This window comes from Halichoeres trimaculatus, unplaced genomic scaffold, assembly GCF_033239565.1.
Source record: "Halichoeres trimaculatus isolate MK-OKI-2021-1 unplaced genomic scaffold, fHalTri1.1 fHalTri1_scaffold_11, whole genome shotgun sequence".
NCBI lineage: Eukaryota > Metazoa > Chordata > Actinopteri > Labriformes > Labridae > Halichoeres > Halichoeres trimaculatus.
Genome location: NW_027437189.1, coordinates 12,904,346 through 12,922,649, shown reverse-complemented (window position 1 = coordinate 12,922,649; position 18,304 = coordinate 12,904,346). Strand labels below are relative to the sequence as shown.

At 41.2% G+C, this 18,304-nt stretch overlaps 1 protein-coding gene across 2 annotated transcripts in view; it reads left to right on the top strand.

The window, feature by feature from the left end:
• Positions 1-18,304, top strand: part of scube3 (signal peptide, CUB domain, EGF-like 3) — a 93,655-nt gene that overhangs the window by 53,882 nt on the left and 21,469 nt on the right. Inside the window, exons 5-8 of one of the 2 annotated variants that reach the window (XM_074681240.1) lie at positions 3,659-3,805; positions 5,137-5,253; positions 9,809-9,856; positions 16,382-16,498. In XM_074681240.1, coding sequence (XP_074537341.1) covers positions 3,659-3,805; positions 5,137-5,253; positions 9,809-9,856; positions 16,382-16,498 — 429 coding nt within the window. The remainder of the gene's footprint in view (positions 1-3,658; positions 3,806-5,136; positions 5,254-9,808; positions 9,857-16,381; positions 16,499-18,304) is intronic. The other variant, XM_074681241.1, reaches the window with a different exon arrangement.

Below are 18,304 nucleotides of genomic sequence, written 5' to 3'. Positions count from 1 at the left end.
TTGTCGTAGGCAGATCCTGGCTCTGAAAGATGGAGATACAAAGCCTGAAGCTTTTATTCATAACACGAAATAAAAAATAAACCTACTTCTTTCATGATTCAGATATATTTTAAAAAATCACTACATTTTTTAAACCTTACAAGCATCTCTTTCATTTCTCATAAACTTTGGTGTTACAACTGCCGGCCATGAGTCCATCACTTTTTCCACACTACTACCCACTCAGATGGAGGGACTAGTTCACAGGACTTACCTTTATCATTAAATTCTTCAGTACCATTACTTTGACATGTCTGTTCTATACCTGCTAGATTTCAAAATGCAGCTAATGCAGTCTGCACTTAATGTCATGTCCTGCAGGCAATGTGGTGGATCGCACATGTTTGGTAATTGACTCAGTGACAGAAACATAAATGGATTCTGCTTCAGCGATCGAAAAATAATACGCTTGTTAGATTCTTTGTGTATGAGCTAAAAAATAGGCAAGCCCTGGGTAATTAGTATGAAGGACTCTGCTGAAACGAGCCTTGTCTTTGGGTCCTCCCCTTGCATTTTCAAAGGCTCTTGTAATAAAATTATTGATTAAAAAAAGAAATGCTTTTCTGCCAAAGTAAGAGCAACAAAAGCAATTTCTTCTCTTTTTTTCAGTAATTGAGGCTCTGTTTGGGGTGATGTCACGTTTCTGTGCATCAATCAGAATCTGTTTGGAGTTGGTGGGTTGTTTGGTTGCTATAAATCAAACCTGACAAAAACACTCCCACACAGTCCTGTTCATGAAGATTTACCTTCTTACCTAATTGGAGCCAATTTTAATTAATAACTCAGGAAAAAAACAAAATCTGTACCAAGTTTTTAGAACTTTGATCGACACATTCCTTTTTTGCATTGAGGTAGACAAGAAGATAAACTACACATCCCAAATTTTTATACATAATGTATCAGGTTACAGCTGGAACATGTTAGTTTAGAGGTTAGCCGAACATTTGAGATTGTAAATTAGCCTAGCTTAATTCAAAGCATAGAATAAAACCTCAAAATCACCTCTTTAGCTTCTTGTTAACTGATATATTACATCTCTTTTGTGTAATCTTCATAAACAAATAATATAATTAAAGGTCCTTTTTTTTTGTTAATCTCACACTCAGAAGAAAAAACGAAGACACTAGTTCCAAATATTCATTTTTTTTCCTTGAAGACATGCTTTTATTGCCAAGTTAAGAACATAAAATACATTTTGTTAGCTTCTGTTAAAATCAATAAACTGCTAGTGTTGGATACCAGGTTCATGACCTGTCCTTTGGCAATGAAACTATGACTCCTTTGCAGAGGAAACACTACTACCCCCCCTTTTTTTAAATGTTCCTTTTTTACCACATAGTATACTGTTGATGACAAAACTATGTGTCAAACTCATAATCATATTTGTAAGTCCCCTGGTAGTAATGTGTGAAGACTCCTGAATTTAACAGCCAGTCTATTTCCTATTTCCTTTTTATTTATTTATTTATTTTTTTGCCTTTAAAAAAATCTTTCACTTTTTTCATATAAGGGTCTGTTTTACTGTTCAACAGTTTGTTTAAGGGGTGCATAGTACATGTGATCTACACTCCTTTACATTTTTTTCTCCATGACTTGCTCGTTCACCTCCTCAGAGAAGGAGGATTTTTTCCTGGTCCTCATCATTTGGTAATGATAAAAACTGAAGCCAGTTAGGGAGCAGCACATAGTGGGTGATGGCTTGCCTCAGCCTGCAGAAAAGGGCCATTGTGTCAACACTTTAGCTTTTATTGGTCCTGAGAGAGACCAAGGCCCAGGTTCTGGCCCGACATGCTGTTGATGGATTGGTCTGTAGCATTTGGGTTGTGGGGCTGCATAAAATTAAAGGGGGAGTGAAGTGAGTTTTGGGATGCATAATGCAACTGTAGGAAGTAATCTTGAGTCCGTTGGGATTACCTATATGGAAATTCAATCCTCTGTTAAGTTCATAGATGTCTGTTTCTTGCTCTAGCCCTCTGTGGACTCAAATCGAAGGAAAGGGAGCGCTGAATTCCACATCCTACTTAAATATCCACATGACTCGCTGTGAAATTTGCAGCACTTTACAGCCACTGCTCTGTTGCTGCTCATTCATGGTCACTTCACTCAGTCCTGCCGGGCTTTTTTCTTCTCTCCTTTTTTGCTTTCAGAGCAGGAGCGCTGGCCATGTGTTTGTTCTAAACTGAGCCTTTGTGTGGCAGGGATAGCTGCTGCTGTCGCTGCTGCTGTTGAAGTTGGTGTCCAATAGCTCGTCCTCTCTGCAAGAACGACAAGAGTTCAGGCAGACAGTCTGAGAGGATTGTGTGACCTTGTGACTCTTGCTGACAGACTTAAAGTGATGGAAAGTATTTAACCAGGAGGTCGGAGTTGTCTGTCAAACTCGCCTTGTCAGCTGCTTGAAGAAAAGAAAACTCAAAATAGATCCTAGACAAGAGTGGAAACGTATAGGGGGCCAGTTTCTGGCAAAACATGTGGAAAACAAGAGGGCATAGTTGGGGGCAGGCTCTGGTTGAAGTAATTATAGTACATGATGATTAAGTAACTAAGGATGTAATAATGTGAAAATACCATCTCTGTCAAGCTGATAGTTGCATCTTGTAGCCCTCATGGCAGGAAGAGAGAAAACATACTGTGGCACTCTGTTGTCAGGATTCACCCTTTGCATGAATACAGGTTATTTGAGCTTCACTAGGTGTTGACATTTCCACACATATGCAAATTGTTAAATTTATAGCAAAGAAAAGTTAGCTAATTAAGAAAGTTAGACCTCCAAACACCCTTCAGTGCAACGGCAGATTTAATGAGACGTTAATGGAGACGTCTCCATGCTCACTGCCTCCCTCTTCACCAGAAGAGAAGGAAAAGGAGGGAGATGTGTTTGGTTTTTAATGAGCCTGAGAGCTGGGGTTTGTCACTGCATCTGCAGCCATGGCATGGTTTCACATCCAATGAGCCAAATATCAGTCTTGCCTCTCAAAAAAGCAGTGGTGTTATCGCAAAGCAGAGAGAGCACTGCAGCCGTTTGGTGTAATAATTCATGATGGGAGGGTCTCAAGTCATGGAAATGCATGTAAGGTTTCTGTTGTCCTTCATGAAGCATTTATACCTCACGCAGAAATTATGCATCTTTGTGTGCCATGTTGAACTTTTAGTTATAAACCTGTTATTTTAAACTGTATCTTCATTTTGTGAGTCAACCTTGATGAGTCATGAGTCTTTTGATCTGCAGTTAGACTTTGTTTCCTTTGAGTGTTCCTCCCTTCTTTTCTTTATGGGGGATTACCACAATTAAAATTACAGGTCTAGGGGATCAGCTCCTGCTGGGAGTTTTATCCTTTTTGTCGGCAGTCCTCCTTTTATTAGCCTAAGCAGGGAGAGCATGTTCAAACAAGCGCTTGAACCTTTGTAAAGGGGTACTGAGCATGTCAGTCACCAGCAGTAGGCATAGATGTGACTCAGGGTCGGGATGCGTGACAGGCATTTGAACATTTTTACTCTTCCTGCCAGCTCTGTGATATCTTATTCAACTTTCTTTCCCTGAATGGTTTTTGGTTTGAAGAAGGTGTGTAATCTGTGTTGCTCTTTTTAGAGATAAACTTACTCGCCCTGTGTTTCTTTGCAGTGCAACCAGAAGGCACAAAAGAAGGACCCACCTGCATGGACAAAAATCACGGCTGTGCTCACATCTGCAGGGAAACGCAGAAGGGTGGCATCTCCTGCGAGTGTCGACCTGGATTCCAGCTCACCCGTAACATGAAGGACTGCAAACGTAAGTGGTGTCGGCCTCCAGCATGGTTCCCCTTCTGTAAAAGACACACATTCACAGGCACACAATCAGGAAGAGCATGAGAGGGAGGATTTATAGTCTCCTCGTGAAAGGTTATCAGGGTAGAAACCTGCTGATGATGGGTAATTACACTCATTCCATAAATGCCTTCCAACAGACCTGAAGTAGCCAACTGACATTTATGTTACATTGCCGAGCCGTGACTAATCTCCTGAACAGTCCTCGTAAAGAAAAACATGTTTATCAAACAAGAAGCGATCATTTACACAACCAGGACAAGTGTGGAGGTTACTCGAAGGGGACTACTCTGATGGACAGCGCACACTTCCTGTTGCTGTGCAACCGAGATCATCCTGTCAGAGCCGGGGCTGGGGCTGATGGGGGATTTGTCTGTGTTTGGATAAGGATTGGAGAAGTGTTATTCTATAGTTTCTCTGTGACAGCCCAGGAAAAGGGCAAAAAGGCGAAGGGATGGTAAGGTGCCGACAGGATGGCGGTGGAAGCGTGCTCTTTTTCACTCTGTCATCACAGGTGTGTTAAACTTGCCGAAGTTAATGCCCCTATTGCCCGTCAGCACATAAATGTGTTTGCACTGATAGACGCACCCATGAACACACACTCTAACACAAGAAATCAAACTCTGCCAAATATTCATGTGAAATTGATGTGAGTCATGTTGTGTTTATGTCACAAAGTTCTAAATAATGTATTCACTTTTTGCTCATTTTGCAGAATTAATGAAATGCATTCCAAAGCTTACGGGCTTACACTCTTATCAAGTGACTCATAATGAAAAAGCAAGTTCAGCCTCGTGCTTCAAGTCACATTGGGGGCTGTTGGAAAAAAACAAGCCGCGGCTCCTCTTGGGAGAAGTGCATGAATTAGAAAAAGTGAAAGTAAAGCACGTAGAAACAATTAACAGAGTTACACTTATTAGGTTGGTGGAAGCATAATAAAGGCACATTGGTGCATGGATTACAGTGGTTTAATTAGCAGTGTTTTGGAGATTAAAAACTGACCTGGTTAAGAATATGGTTTGCACTTTTAGCAAATTTTTACATCCTGCAATTTTTTTTTGATATGGCACTGTTGATCTAACAGCAATTAACATTACATATTTTATTCATATTATGTACTCATATTCATAGAGAATATGAGTTCAAGAAAGATTATTTAGTATCTTAGGGACTCCAAAGGCTCCAGATAAGGAGCCTTATTTCTACCCTTGTTTCTTTACAACTTTCATTTGGGAATCTTGGGAGCGTGTTTTATGCTGCATGCATTCATTGTATTAACATCGATCTCTCTGATAGTAACGTGTAACTACGGTAATGGAGGTTGCCAGCACATCTGCGAGGAGACAGACCACGGCCCCAAGTGTTCGTGCCACATGAAGTTTGTCCTGCACAGCGATGGAAAGACCTGTGTAGGTGAGTCATCTCATCCGGATACAACTACCAAGGGCAACAAAATAATAGCTTTGGAATGAGAAAATGTAGCACCACAAATTAACTCAGTGCCCAATTTCCTACAGCAAATTTAATTAACTTTTGAAATTAAGTTTGTAGTGATAAAAGTTGGGCTGCAGGCCTGGTTACAGTAGTTGTAAGCCTTGATCTGTGACATACAAGGACAAAAGGCTACCATCCTGTGTTCCTCCTCTGCTGCCACTGCTGCTGCTGCTCCAGTAACCTCTCAGTTCCTGCACCTGCTTCACTTCCTCATCCTCCTCTTCCTCCTCTTCCTCACTGGACACTGTGCATCAGCTCTCCCTGTTCCTCTCCATGTCTTAGCCGTGCAGCCAGATACACACCTTCTATTAGCCCTTGGGTCGATTCTCCTGCTTCTTCCCCGTTGGGGATTAACTCACACACACCTGACCTAACCTTCCACTGACATTTCTCAGTGTTTGCCTCAGTTGACTTAAGTTGAGTAAAAATCATTCAGCTACTCAAGCATATTGAGCCGTTGTGAAGGGCAGTGTGTCATCAGATGGGACCTTTCGGTGCAGTAGAATCAGAGCACAAATGAACATGATTGCATGTAGTCACACAGAATTGCACAGTTCATCGACGATCATTGAACACTGACTGTAAAGTTGGTCAGGTGGAAATTTAAAGCATTAATGCAGACAGGCTCTTATTCTATCTGCCTATTTAACCAGAGTGTCATCAATAGTTTCTGTATCTTCATTTAAACCAGTCCTGCATACTTTGCAAAGCGTTGTTAACCTGGTTTTATAGATGCAGCTTCAGTGAGTTGAATTGGACATATTTTCATTAGAGCATTGGAAACTGCTACATGCTTGGTTAAAGTGGCTGTTAAGTCTAAGAGCCCCGTTTGGATAGTGGCTGATTAGCTCAGTGTTTTGGATCCCCTTTATTACCGCAGCCCTGATGAGAGCCAGACCCGTGTCAAGGTCTGGTCAGCCAACCTGTCATTATTGCCATACCCTGCTAGGCCAGGGGGATGCCACAAAACTGACCACAACCAAATTATATGTCTAAGCCTGTCTTGTTCCCGAACGTACGCTTGGCGAGCCAGATTTGGAGTTCAGACCTCTCTTTCCCCCTTTTTGAGTCTGGGGTTGCAGAGGTGGAGCGAGGGTTGCTCTGCGGTCGACACGGGGGCACTCTGTTTCCCAGACACTCTGTTAGTTAATAAAACCTCAATAAAACAAACAAGCTGCCAAATGGAAAACTGACAGGAGAGTGAGTGACAGGACTGATGAAAGACTCAAATTAGAGCACTGCTGCTAGGCACTCAGTGTTTTAGATTGTAACTTAACGGAAAGATGACAAAGGGGCTCTTATTTAAACTTTAGCCATAGAGAAATAGCTGCATAAATGTGCTCTGGTGAATCAATTATCTAATCCCCTGAGAAAGAAGCATCATGTTTTGTAACATGAGTTGATTAATCTCAACACATGAATGCTAAATACAATGAAATGTCAAGATGAACATGTCTCTGGGGCTGATGTACTTATACCCACTACCTACATGACACAGTGACAAAGACTTCTCACCTAGCTCAGAAATGGTTAATGATGCAAAGAGGGCAAAGGGTATCCATAGCAACCTTGTAGTGTGAAATGCTCTCCAGCTTATCCTCACTGTTGTTGGTTGCTGTGTTATCAGTCTGGTTGGCTCTCTCCATGCTGTAGCTGCACTGTTCAGTCCATGTTGTGGGGGTTTCTCATGTATTCTGACACACTATCGTTCACTTTTCTCAGCCGTGGTTGCATTATGTGAAGCTGCTGCTCTGTTTGGAGGTGTTGGTGCTGTATCCTTCCTGTCTCACCTCTGTGGATACCTTGCAAACTGTCAGTGGGAGTTTTCATGTCAGCCAGGCTTTTATGAGCTGCTCTTCTTCATTTACACAAACACACACACACCAGACACACATACATTACTGAATTGTTAAGCCAGGGTGTAAGAAGTTCTTACTAAATCTGGTTTATTTGTGCATAATTGTCTGTGTATGGCGTACGCTCAGTTACTACAGAGGAGCAGGCGTCATGTGGAAGCATTCACGCTGTTAGCTCAGCAAATCATAAACATTCACAAATAGCAGGCAGATGCAGACATGCTCAGGAGTTCAATCATCTGAAGAGTCGGCCACTCTCTGCCCCAATCACACACACAAACACACACACACACACACACACACAAACACACACAGATAGAGAGCAGGAGATGCCTTCTATTATACAAATAGAAAACTATACAAACAATCACACAAACATACAGGAAGTATTCAGCATGCATGCATCACATGCATGTAAACACATGTAGTCTACATGCATATGACATAACATAAACACACTCTGCTCTCATTTCGGGTGGTCTGTTCATTCATGCTTGTGGCTTCAGATAAATCTCTCAGTGCTCTTGCTGCTGAGAATGTATCTGGATGCTGCATGTTGGGATCAGGGAACATGGCTTGAACTGTGGCAGTCCATGTAAACTGTGCATGCCCTGTGGTGTTGATTTCTTACTGTGGGTGTTGAGCATCTGCTTCCTCATTTTGCACCTTCAGAGTGCCCAAACCTCTTGCTTTTAAGAAGTACATGCTCTAGTTGCAGTGACTGAATTTGATTTTATTTCAAGTAGAATATTGCTGGAATCAACATTATAGTTTTTAATGAAATAAGAAAAAAAACCAATAGACCTTTTGGCCTTTTGTTGTTCTGCTCAGAGACCCAGATTTTTCTTTCCAGCAAAGTTTGAATGCTAAATGTGTGCCGTGTCGGACACTCTTATCACGCATGAGAAAGGGGAATCACTTCGCAGATTTGGCCTCTGGAGTATAATCAATTAAAGGCAAATTATTTAAGAGTCATTACTTGACAAATTTTCCCTGGTGCCTCCTGAAAGTGCTTTGAGTGTCATCACTGTTGCTACACAACAGCCTATAACAGCATAAAATCTGAAATGATCTGACCATAAAAAGGTCTCATCCAGTACAGACATGACTCCGCCTGTCCCTGTCTTTCAGCTTGCAGCACTAACCACTACTTGCTCTATCTGTTAAGGCTCGCAGCGCTCATACTAACGAGCTAAAAGCCTAATATCACAGTGCACAACACAACTTCCCCTTGTTTGCACCAAGTGGATTATTTATTTGCATGACTGCATGTTGAAAGGTAACACTTTTGCCTTGAGATGTCACCCTTTTCATAGAACCTGTCATTCTCAGTTTGTTGTTAGGATGTGGAAAACAATCCCTGCTGTTTGCTCAAGTGTTTCCAGCAAATGGCTGGATTTTCTTTTGCAACAGTATTTATGTCATTCTCATTTCATGATCAACTCCTGTGAGTGTAAATAGACATGACTGATTTGTTTAATTAAGGAAAGATGAGCTCTTCTCATTCATGCTATTCAGCTTATTTCCAGCTCAGTTATACCCTGCATGAATTAAAATTCAATTAGTCCCAAACAGAGCAAGTTAGCAGTGTGGTTCAGGCGTTTTCCTTTTCTAAAAAGAAATAGTTAAGCCACTGTGTACTTGTGCTAAACGTGCATTCTATTGAATATTCAGCAGGCGGCACGTCAATAGTTTGCTTAGAGTCAGTTGGTGATAAACCCAGACAGCAAAATAACTGTACTTCTCAGTGGGTTTATAACTAAAGTATACTAAACAAGACATGTGAGGCAATTTGTGTTAGGTTGATTATTTATTAGCTGTAAATATGCTTCTTGGAAATAAATCTTATGCAGTTTAAAAGTCTGTTTATTTCCCTAATAGAGCCACATTCGTAAGAATCACATACTCAGCAGAGCTGAGTATGAGGGTTATGCCAATGTAAAAATTTCACTCATGCACTAACAGTACACCCAGGCTGAACCAGACGCTCAAAACAAGAGTCAAAAGTAACAGCAGGATAAGCTGTTTGGCATTGGCAGAGAAGATTTGGCAAATCTTTTATGGGCACCATCCACATCGCTCTGCTGCTCATGTCATACATGCATGTTCCTTACAAATGTGGCTGTGTTTAAACAGACTATCCAACAGTGTAAGATTTATCGTAGTCAAGCAAACACAAAATTCCTTACATCACGTTCTTAGTAAAAAATGTGGATTATGGTCATGGTTGCTAGTTTTAGGTTTCTTTGAATGAAGCATGATATGTATTTTTGAATTATCGTCCCAAGTAAAGTAAAATCAACACTGTAATAGACTACACTAAGAGGAAGCAACCTCTTCCACAGCTACTACAGTGTTCAAGGGAACAAAAAAGTAATAAGGACTTCTTAAAAAAGGAAAAGAAGACACTGTTAGCATTTTGCTAACTCATGCAGATGAAATAAATCAGGTAGGGTATCAAGGAGCCATGGAAATAATCTGAGTCAACATTATGCCACATCAGATCAGTTCTTCTCACCTGCTCATGATTTACATTACTCCCGAATGCTGTGTGTACAGAGAATTTAAGTGGTGTTTTTACAATGTGTGCGTGTGTGTGGGTGTGCTTGTGCATGCAGGGGAGAGGAGTGTCCAGTCCCAGGCAGCCCCACAGCTGTTCCCCAATGGTAAATATGTGTTCCTCTGACTCCTCTCTCTGGGGGTCTGTGGGTGTGGGGAGTAGAGGAAGCTAACCTAGCTACCACTGATCAAGCCCTTCCCCTCCCCACAGGGGCATCATCCCTCTGACCCTTGACCTCTGACCCCACCCCCTACCTTCCTTTTCCTTCTGTGAATGCCCTCTCAATAACAACCACTGCCCATGTTAAACCACACCTTTTCAAAACACAGCTGCAAACAGGAGAACATTATATAAAGAAATATACTGGTATACCTTTAATAAGATCAAATAGAGTTTCCCGGTCATAATTATTGGCCCCTGCAGTCAAGTTCATGTTTGAATTGAGTTTATTAACTTAAATATGTTTGTTAAGCTAATTTCATCAGTTTTTAGGGACTTCTGATTCAAGCTCAGTTGAGGAACTTCTCTGCTGCAATGAATGTGAAGAGAAAGAAGTGGGGAGTAAAACATGGGGGAAGACTAGAACCAACAACTACAACAGTGTGGACATTTTTAAAAAAAGGCTTTTTTTGGCAGTTTGCTGTTATTTGCTTGGGTAAGCAGAAAAAAGATGGATCGATGTACTACTTGCTCCAATTGGACCAGATACAAATGAGAAAAAAGCTTGTTTTAGAGCTGTATGATCCAAACACTATCCACTGTCCTATCCTCTCAATAAAAGCCCCAAAATGAATCTGAAGCCGCGGTTCCACCAAGCAGACCGGTTCGGTTCCCCAAATAACTGAGACGAGCCATCTTACTTTTTGAGACCCTTCCGTATGGGTGCCAGACTGATCCGTTCCGCTCTTGGAAGGTGGAGCTCTAACACTACAGACTGTTGATTGGATGAATGAGCCGTCACTTACCCCGCGACAGCGCCTGCATTTCTCCTGGCGGCACACAGACTTCTCTAAAACAAAGCTTGATTGCACTTTGTATCAAAGAGCTACATGCCAATCACAGAGAGGACAAAATGCTGTATGTCTTCCATCTTTGCTCTTTGTTTACTGTTGTGTTTTTCTTCTTCGTTGGATTTATTAATGGGTACACTGTGTCGTGCTGCTAGGGTGTCACGCTATTATTTAGCAGATGTGGCTTTCGGCATCCGGCTTACACGCCACACACCACTAGAGGGCACAGTTTGCTGTGGAAATGCAAACAGGATAAGGCTTAACCATACTAAACCGTGCCAAACCATACTGCTTGGTGGAAATGCAGCTTTAAAGCGCATTACATCTTAACTTGAACAAATCTGGGATGCATGACTGTTGTTTAAAATATATATTTACATATATATATACACATTCGCCCACAAAAGTGTGAATACGTTTCCCGCTACCCCAGTTTTAGTATCCTACTGAAGAAGAATCGCTAAACGCCAGCTGTGATTGGTTGAGTGGGGTAGGGAATAGTGAATCGATCATCATCCTGTCAGCTGATGGCAGCGGGGCGTATGACTTTCATGTCCTGCATTAACTTAGCAAACTTCATTTTGCATTTATGTAACACTTAGCCTCAGTTTTCCTAAGCTCCATCTGCTCCATTTGTCTGGTAGCTTTTGTGAGTAAGTGAGTATTATGACTCAGATCCAGCCCTGCATCATACAACAGAATCCATTTAAATGTGATTTTTTAATCCACATTTTAACAGATGTAATAAGTTGTTGAAAGACAACCAGTTAAAAGCAATGAATCCATGTTACTCTGGCCTGCTTTCATTTTATATTTGTCGCCAGAAGTCATTTGTTACACTACATTTAGAGTAAATCAAACATCCAGCAGAAAAAGTACTGAATCTTATTTACAATAAGATAATATTATTGAAGTTATTAGGTCCAATTTACTAGTTGAACTATATTTGAATGGATATGCTAAACAAAGCAGAACAAATAAACTCATATCTGCAAAAAATGTTTCAAAGGCTAATACATCAAAGAGATTAATGATCACATTAAACCATGTAAGAGACTGAGGGAGGAGGCCTGCTCTCAGAGGGATACTTCTGTTCAAGAAAGGGAATAAAACACAAGTGATTTAAGCTCTAACTACTGTACGTACACTATGTTTCCCTCGACCTGCGTTAAAACAGCCTGACCTATTTTAGGATTTTGTGTCCCAGTTTGTTTTTCTGTTTCAGGAATAGAAATATTAGGAGCATGAGACATACGTTGCATTGTCCTTAATCAGCCCTCCCCCAAAAGACACACTCATCAAAGCAAGTCCTGAGTTACTTTGACTCATTAAGCGCAAGTTTGTAGTTCAGTTTTTACAATTACATGTCTGGAGAAAGTTACCAAACTTTTCTTAGTGCTTTTATTTTCTAATCATGTGGTTCATGTTACTGAGAGAGCATTCACCTCTGAGCTATAGTCTGATAACACCTGCACCTTCAGAATAACTCTCCTCCTGCTGCATGTTTTCTGTTTGGTCAAGAAAAAAATATCCTCTTTTTCATGGAAGCCATCAACGTAGTTTTGCCGACCACCTCTCAGTGACTCTCTGAATTGATCACTCTGTCTTGGAAACTCTGACTTGGACATTCTTCCTCATGAATTCAAACCAATCATCATCATTAAAGATGTTTTGTTATGGTCTTTTTAAATGCCCAATGTGGAGCAGAGATGTACCAGTACATTTTTTATTTACCTATCAATTTACTTTCCAGTTCCAATACTTGAATTTGTCACCACAGCCCACTTTGACAAGTTTAAGAATAATCTTTTGGCTTCTGTTGAGAAATCTTGTTGACTGCTCGTCTCTGTATGAGATATAATCTGTAGTCACATCACATCAGTGAATATTTACCAAAGTCTGCCCACTCTTACTTACTGTAATTGCGGGTCCCAACCTGGTGCCTTGTCGGCTGTGTCTGGTGTGCATCCAAAACACACAAACCCACACACATACCAGAGCGTGTGTCTCTCTCCCCCGTCTTCTTGAAACCATAATGTCAGAAATATTTCTTTGCGCTCTTAACACATGATCATTACAGTTTGGTGGGATGGCTGCCTGACTAAGCGTTTTGGAGGCATGTCCCGACACTGTCCTATCATCACGTCTGCCAACTGTCTCTGCTCACACTTTGCAATTATGTGAACCCACAGCGCTGCTCTCTGAAGCCTGGGTTGGGACTTGGGCATTAACTGGAAGCCCCCACCTTTGCCTAATACTCCGTAAAGAGCTGTCATTATCCTGCCGAGGATCAGAGAGAAAATCACTGAGTTCTGCCAGAGACAGAAAAGTATTGAAATAATGGAAACACCTCAAAGAGAGGGATTTCAACACTGAAGCACATTAAATCAAGCTGGTGTTACTTTTACTTTGTAAAGTGGCAATTATGTAATAGTAGACGCTCAAATGTAATGTAACATGAGTGCTAGTAATAAAAGAGTCCTTTCTGACTGAATGATTTCAGTTATAAAGTCATATTTTATTGTGGTTAGCACCACATTAGCCTCCACAAGCTTCTGGTCATACCAGACCAAGTAGGGCTTGGTGGACTCAACCCAGAGGAGTCATTTTTAATATATTGATTAGTGCTCTTACATAAACACCGAGAAAAATTATGCTTTTAGTGCAGAGTTTTAGGTTTATGACTTCCATAGAAGTCATAAAGAAGTAAATAACTTACATAAGAACTTGTCAGCAAAAAAAAAAAAGAAAACTAAAAAACCTTTTACAACTTTTACCAAACACATTAAAAGGGACACTGCCATTAAAGCAGTGGTTCTCAAACTTTTTTTTAGTGATTGACCCCTTATGAGCGCAAAGTACTTTTGGTTGGAAAAAAGATGTAAAACCCAGTGCAGTACTTTTAGTGTCTATTGGATATCATATTCAGTTTAAGAACCTAAACTTATATTGGATTCGAGTATTGATTGGATAAAAAGTTTTGAAGGAATTTTGCTTGGTTGCTATATTTTGAATATACATTGTTGAATCTTGCGAACCCCCTGGAGTGCCCTCGCATACCCCCAGGGATACATGTATCCCCATTTGAGAACCACTGCATTAAAGGATTGTTCAGCTTGTACATCCAGTAAACTTGTGCAGATGAGCCATACTGAGCTAATCCTGTGTGCCACTGTTTGCGTACAACTGCTAATGAGCCTCATTACAAATAACACTTATTCCCTAACATTGGTGCCAACAATCAGCATGATTAAAGTGAATTATTAACTATCTCCTTGGACTTGGAGATGTACCACAGTGTATTAACATGGTTATGCTCAAACTTTTCAGTTCAACATCAATTCCATCGGTGGATGATCTCAAAATGACATGTCCATACACCGAAATGTTTGGCTTAGTTCGGTGCACAATTTGGGGATTTTGGTTTTGTGGGAAAAAAGCAACAATGAATTTCATATTCTTTTATTGAGAAGAATGGTCACTTACCTTGCGACAGCAGTTGTACAGAAACAAAGCTTGATTGCGCTTTTTGATGAAGAGCCACATGGAAATCACAAAGAAGATGAATTGCTGGATGTTTTCCATCATTGCTCTTTGTTTACTGTGTGGTGTTTTTCTTCTTTGTTGGATTCATTAGTGCTGCAATGGCATTATGTAACTGTCGCGGCTATCGGCATTCGGCTAACATACCGCCTACCTAGAGGGGGCGCTGTTGGTTGTAGAAACACTAACAGGGTCAGGCTTTACTGATCCAACCAGTACCAAACTGCATTGATCCAAACCGGAGCCCTTGGTGGAAACGGGACTTTACGGTACCCAACATGATTGGCTCCTGTTACTATGACACTTATCACAACTGAATGTATTTTTTCATTTTTAGTTAGTTATAAGCCGTGAAATGGGATTCCCATCTATCATGAATCCGGTCTTAAATAAATTGGTAAGGACTTCCCTCTGTCATTCAGCTCTTCCTGTTTGCGATGTCAGGAGGAGAGTGCCCAGCACAACCCTGTACAGCACAGATCGGAGATGTGGCAGCTCATCTCAGTCACAATTGAATTCAAAACTAGAGAAAAATGCACAGAGCTGCAGATCTTGGTGGGCCTTTTTTGCTTGGATATAATTTGAGCAATCTGAGTGATGAGTAAGACCTTGAGATGGAACAGACAGCGAGGGCCAATGATGCACAACTCTTTGTGTAATTAGAGACTCCAATCTGCAAATTTTATCTCAATATATAGATAGAGAACAACCATGTTACCTCAGATAACCACTGTCCTAAACTGTGTTTTACGGTATCTGTTTCTGAAATGGTTTAGTGTTTACCTCATTTTTTAGACCCCTCTGTGTTAATAAGTACCTCACAATTTTCCCGGTACACTAATGTATCATGTTCTTCCTTCAGCATCATCGCCTGCAGTGTTGTAAGCTGTTATTTATTAGTGGCTATAAAAAAAATAAATTGCATCATTGTCAGCATCTGTTTTGCTTTGATGCTTAATTCCAGTCTCTAGTTGAGTATCTTATTTGGAGACGGAGCTTCAGAGAGTTTCCTGATTGATGCTGCAGGCAGAGTAGTTCCAGATTGAAGTGAAGAGGATTAGGTGTTTCCCCAAAGGCATCCTCATCCTCTCATAAAGACCCGTGTGGCTGCTTTCCCTCCTCAGAGCCACGTGTGAGCTGCCACGTCCGTGCCAGTGTGAAGTCTTTGAGTAGCCCAGCCGTACTCGCTCCTTTATTTAGAAGAGCTGCCAGCCAGCATCCCTCAGCCCATTACAGAGAGGTGATGAGCTGTGAGGATGACCGGCGCCTTACAGAGAGTTAAAGTGATTGTTCCAGATCCAAGAGGTGTTTTTTATTTGTTTTTCTTCTCGACTGTGTGAAGATTACTGCAAAGCTGCCAGAAACCATTAAGGCTCACACCTCTCCACGTTATGTGAGAACAAATTTCACCTGTTCTGTAGCTTCAAATGAAAGTCTCAGTGAAATTTGTCACTGTCTCCCAAAGAGACCTCAGCTATCCTGTCTTGACTTCTTCCTTTTTCAGATCAGTTTGACCCACACAGGAGCCAGGTTTCTGAAATTGCTTTTATATCCCCAGAATTTCTGAGAGGTTTTTGTCCAAACCAGGAGACCGTGGTGGTTTTGTCGGTATCAGTGTGGAAGTCAGACCTCTGCCTTCATGATGAAGGGGAGGTAGACATCAGATGTTGCAAATTCACCTTGACCAAAGAGGAGCAAACATGCACAAACTCGTACACACTTCTGCACACAGAACAAACCCCTGTGAAAAATATTTTTTGGCTGTGTTGGTTTATGTCCTTATCATTTCTCCTTTCATTATGCACAAGCATCTCCTCATTTCCCTCTAATCAGTTTCAGCTGCAGCATTCATGATCCCTTTTCTTGTCTTGTCTCCTCTTCTTTCCCTTACTTCTGACAACCAGAAAGCCTCCTCTTCTTGTCTTTCAAAAAATGCTGCTTCGTATAACAGTGTGCTTTCTTAAATTCACAGTAACACCAGTTTCCATGTGTGCTCTGCTCTGATGGGGAGAAAGAAGTAGGCCAACATGGTGTCTGAGGTGTATTTCTCCTGACTGTAAGTGCTTGTTTCCCTGCAGAGACCTGTGCAGTGAACAATGGCGGCTGTGATAGCACATGCCATGATTCAGTGACAGGAGTCCGCTGCAGCTGTCCTGTTGGCTTCACTCTGCAGCCCGACCGCAAGACCTGCAAAGGTAAAGCATCATCATTTAAAATGCACCTGTCCAACCGTCACAAAACTAATCTTCCTGTTGTCGTTTTGCCAGACACATCGGAGCATCTTATCACCTGGAATTATTACACATCCTCCACCCTCTTCTAACCTGTTTTTTTCCCCTATCATTGTTTTGCACCCACAAGTCACCTTACATGTCTGAATCCTTACTAGTGCTACCAGTATTGCACCCTTCACTGAATTCTGCTGCAAATCTTGTGTAATAATTTGACATTGCACATTTTTTTTTGACAGTTTTTCCACTAAATTACCATCACCCTCCTCTCTGAGAGTTGGCAGAGCAACCTGCATATAGCAGAAAGTTTTCGAGTCTGATAAAATCAATTCAAAACTTTAAAGTAAAACTGAGTATTAGATTAGAAAACAAAGGCACAGCTGACAGTCAGTTTGGAGAGAGTAAGAGCAATCTGTTTCTACAGAAAAGTGTGGATAGAAACCTGTCAGCCTTCTATAGCTCATAGTGGTGCAAAAACAATTCTGATAAAAGAACATTGTCCTAAGTTAGTTTGGCTTGAGAGGAGACAAAAGGGAAAATAAACCCATGCAGCCCTGGCACAAGAATACAGGGGCTAGCTGCAGGCCACACACTTCTGAAGAACAGGAACAAAGATGGAGCAAGGAACGGATTATTTTATTCCATCTCTGATGCATTCATTTCAACCACATGATGAAGAGTCCCTCAGGAGACAGACGCCTCATTTGGTATGATGATTCGAAGTTAATCAGAGCTGCTGCCAGACTACCCAGAAAGGAACACCATCAAAAGCAAGAATGAAGACATGATATATCGATTGGTTATTGGCTACAGAAATAAAGAGCAGGGTAATCCGAGGGAGATGGACAAAGATGATTTAGCGACCATACAGCCAGGGGGCTACGCTTTGTGAGAGCTGCATCCCATTACAGCCACACGCAAACAGACTCTTTGTGAAGGCCAGTACAAAAACAATTGCCTATTTTTCCTCTTTAGTTAAGTTAAAAATTGCTTGAACTTTAACTTAAGCTGCTTTGACAATGAGCTCAAATGTCAAGATTAACCCCAGACATTTTTACCTCACATCATTATTCCCTCCGGCTCAGAGCATTTTAGAGGTTTTTTAGCTTATTGTTCTGATGTTTCCACCAAGCATCTACTCTTCAGTTTAGTCTTTCTGCAGAAATGTTGAGCCAATGCTAAAGAACAATATTTTCTTTATAAATCAGTAGAGACCTAAAACAGAGCCAAAACTGTCTTAAGGCTAAAACACAACTTAAAGCTACTCAAACAGCCATTCAGGGCCTCAATCTGCATGGGCCAAGCAAAGTTGGTCCTTTTTCTCTGTCTTTTTACTTAAAGGATAAGTTCGGTTTATACAGCTTTTACATTGTTTATAGAATGAAGTAGACCTAAGTACTCACCCAGAAGGCTTTCCTGATCCAAGCCGTGCTTCGGGAGATATTTAGATCCAAAATCGTGCAGCGGACGTCCGTATAATGGGATCCATAGGGGCAAAGACAGCGCCGCTCCTAAAACTGCTTTAATCGTCCAAAAACTTGTGTTTTTCACCAATATTCCATCATGGTCCGCTCCAGGTTTGTCCTCTGCTGCAGTCTGTGTCACTCCAGACAGTGCTGTGTGGCTGTACTGACCTCTGAACTGACGAAGACTTTGTTTACGTTTGCCCCTCAAAGAAAGGAGTTAGCTCTCCAGAAAGTACTGCACATGCGCAGTACTCTCTGGAGAGCAAACTCCTTTCTTTGAGGGGCAAACTTAAAAAAAGTCTTC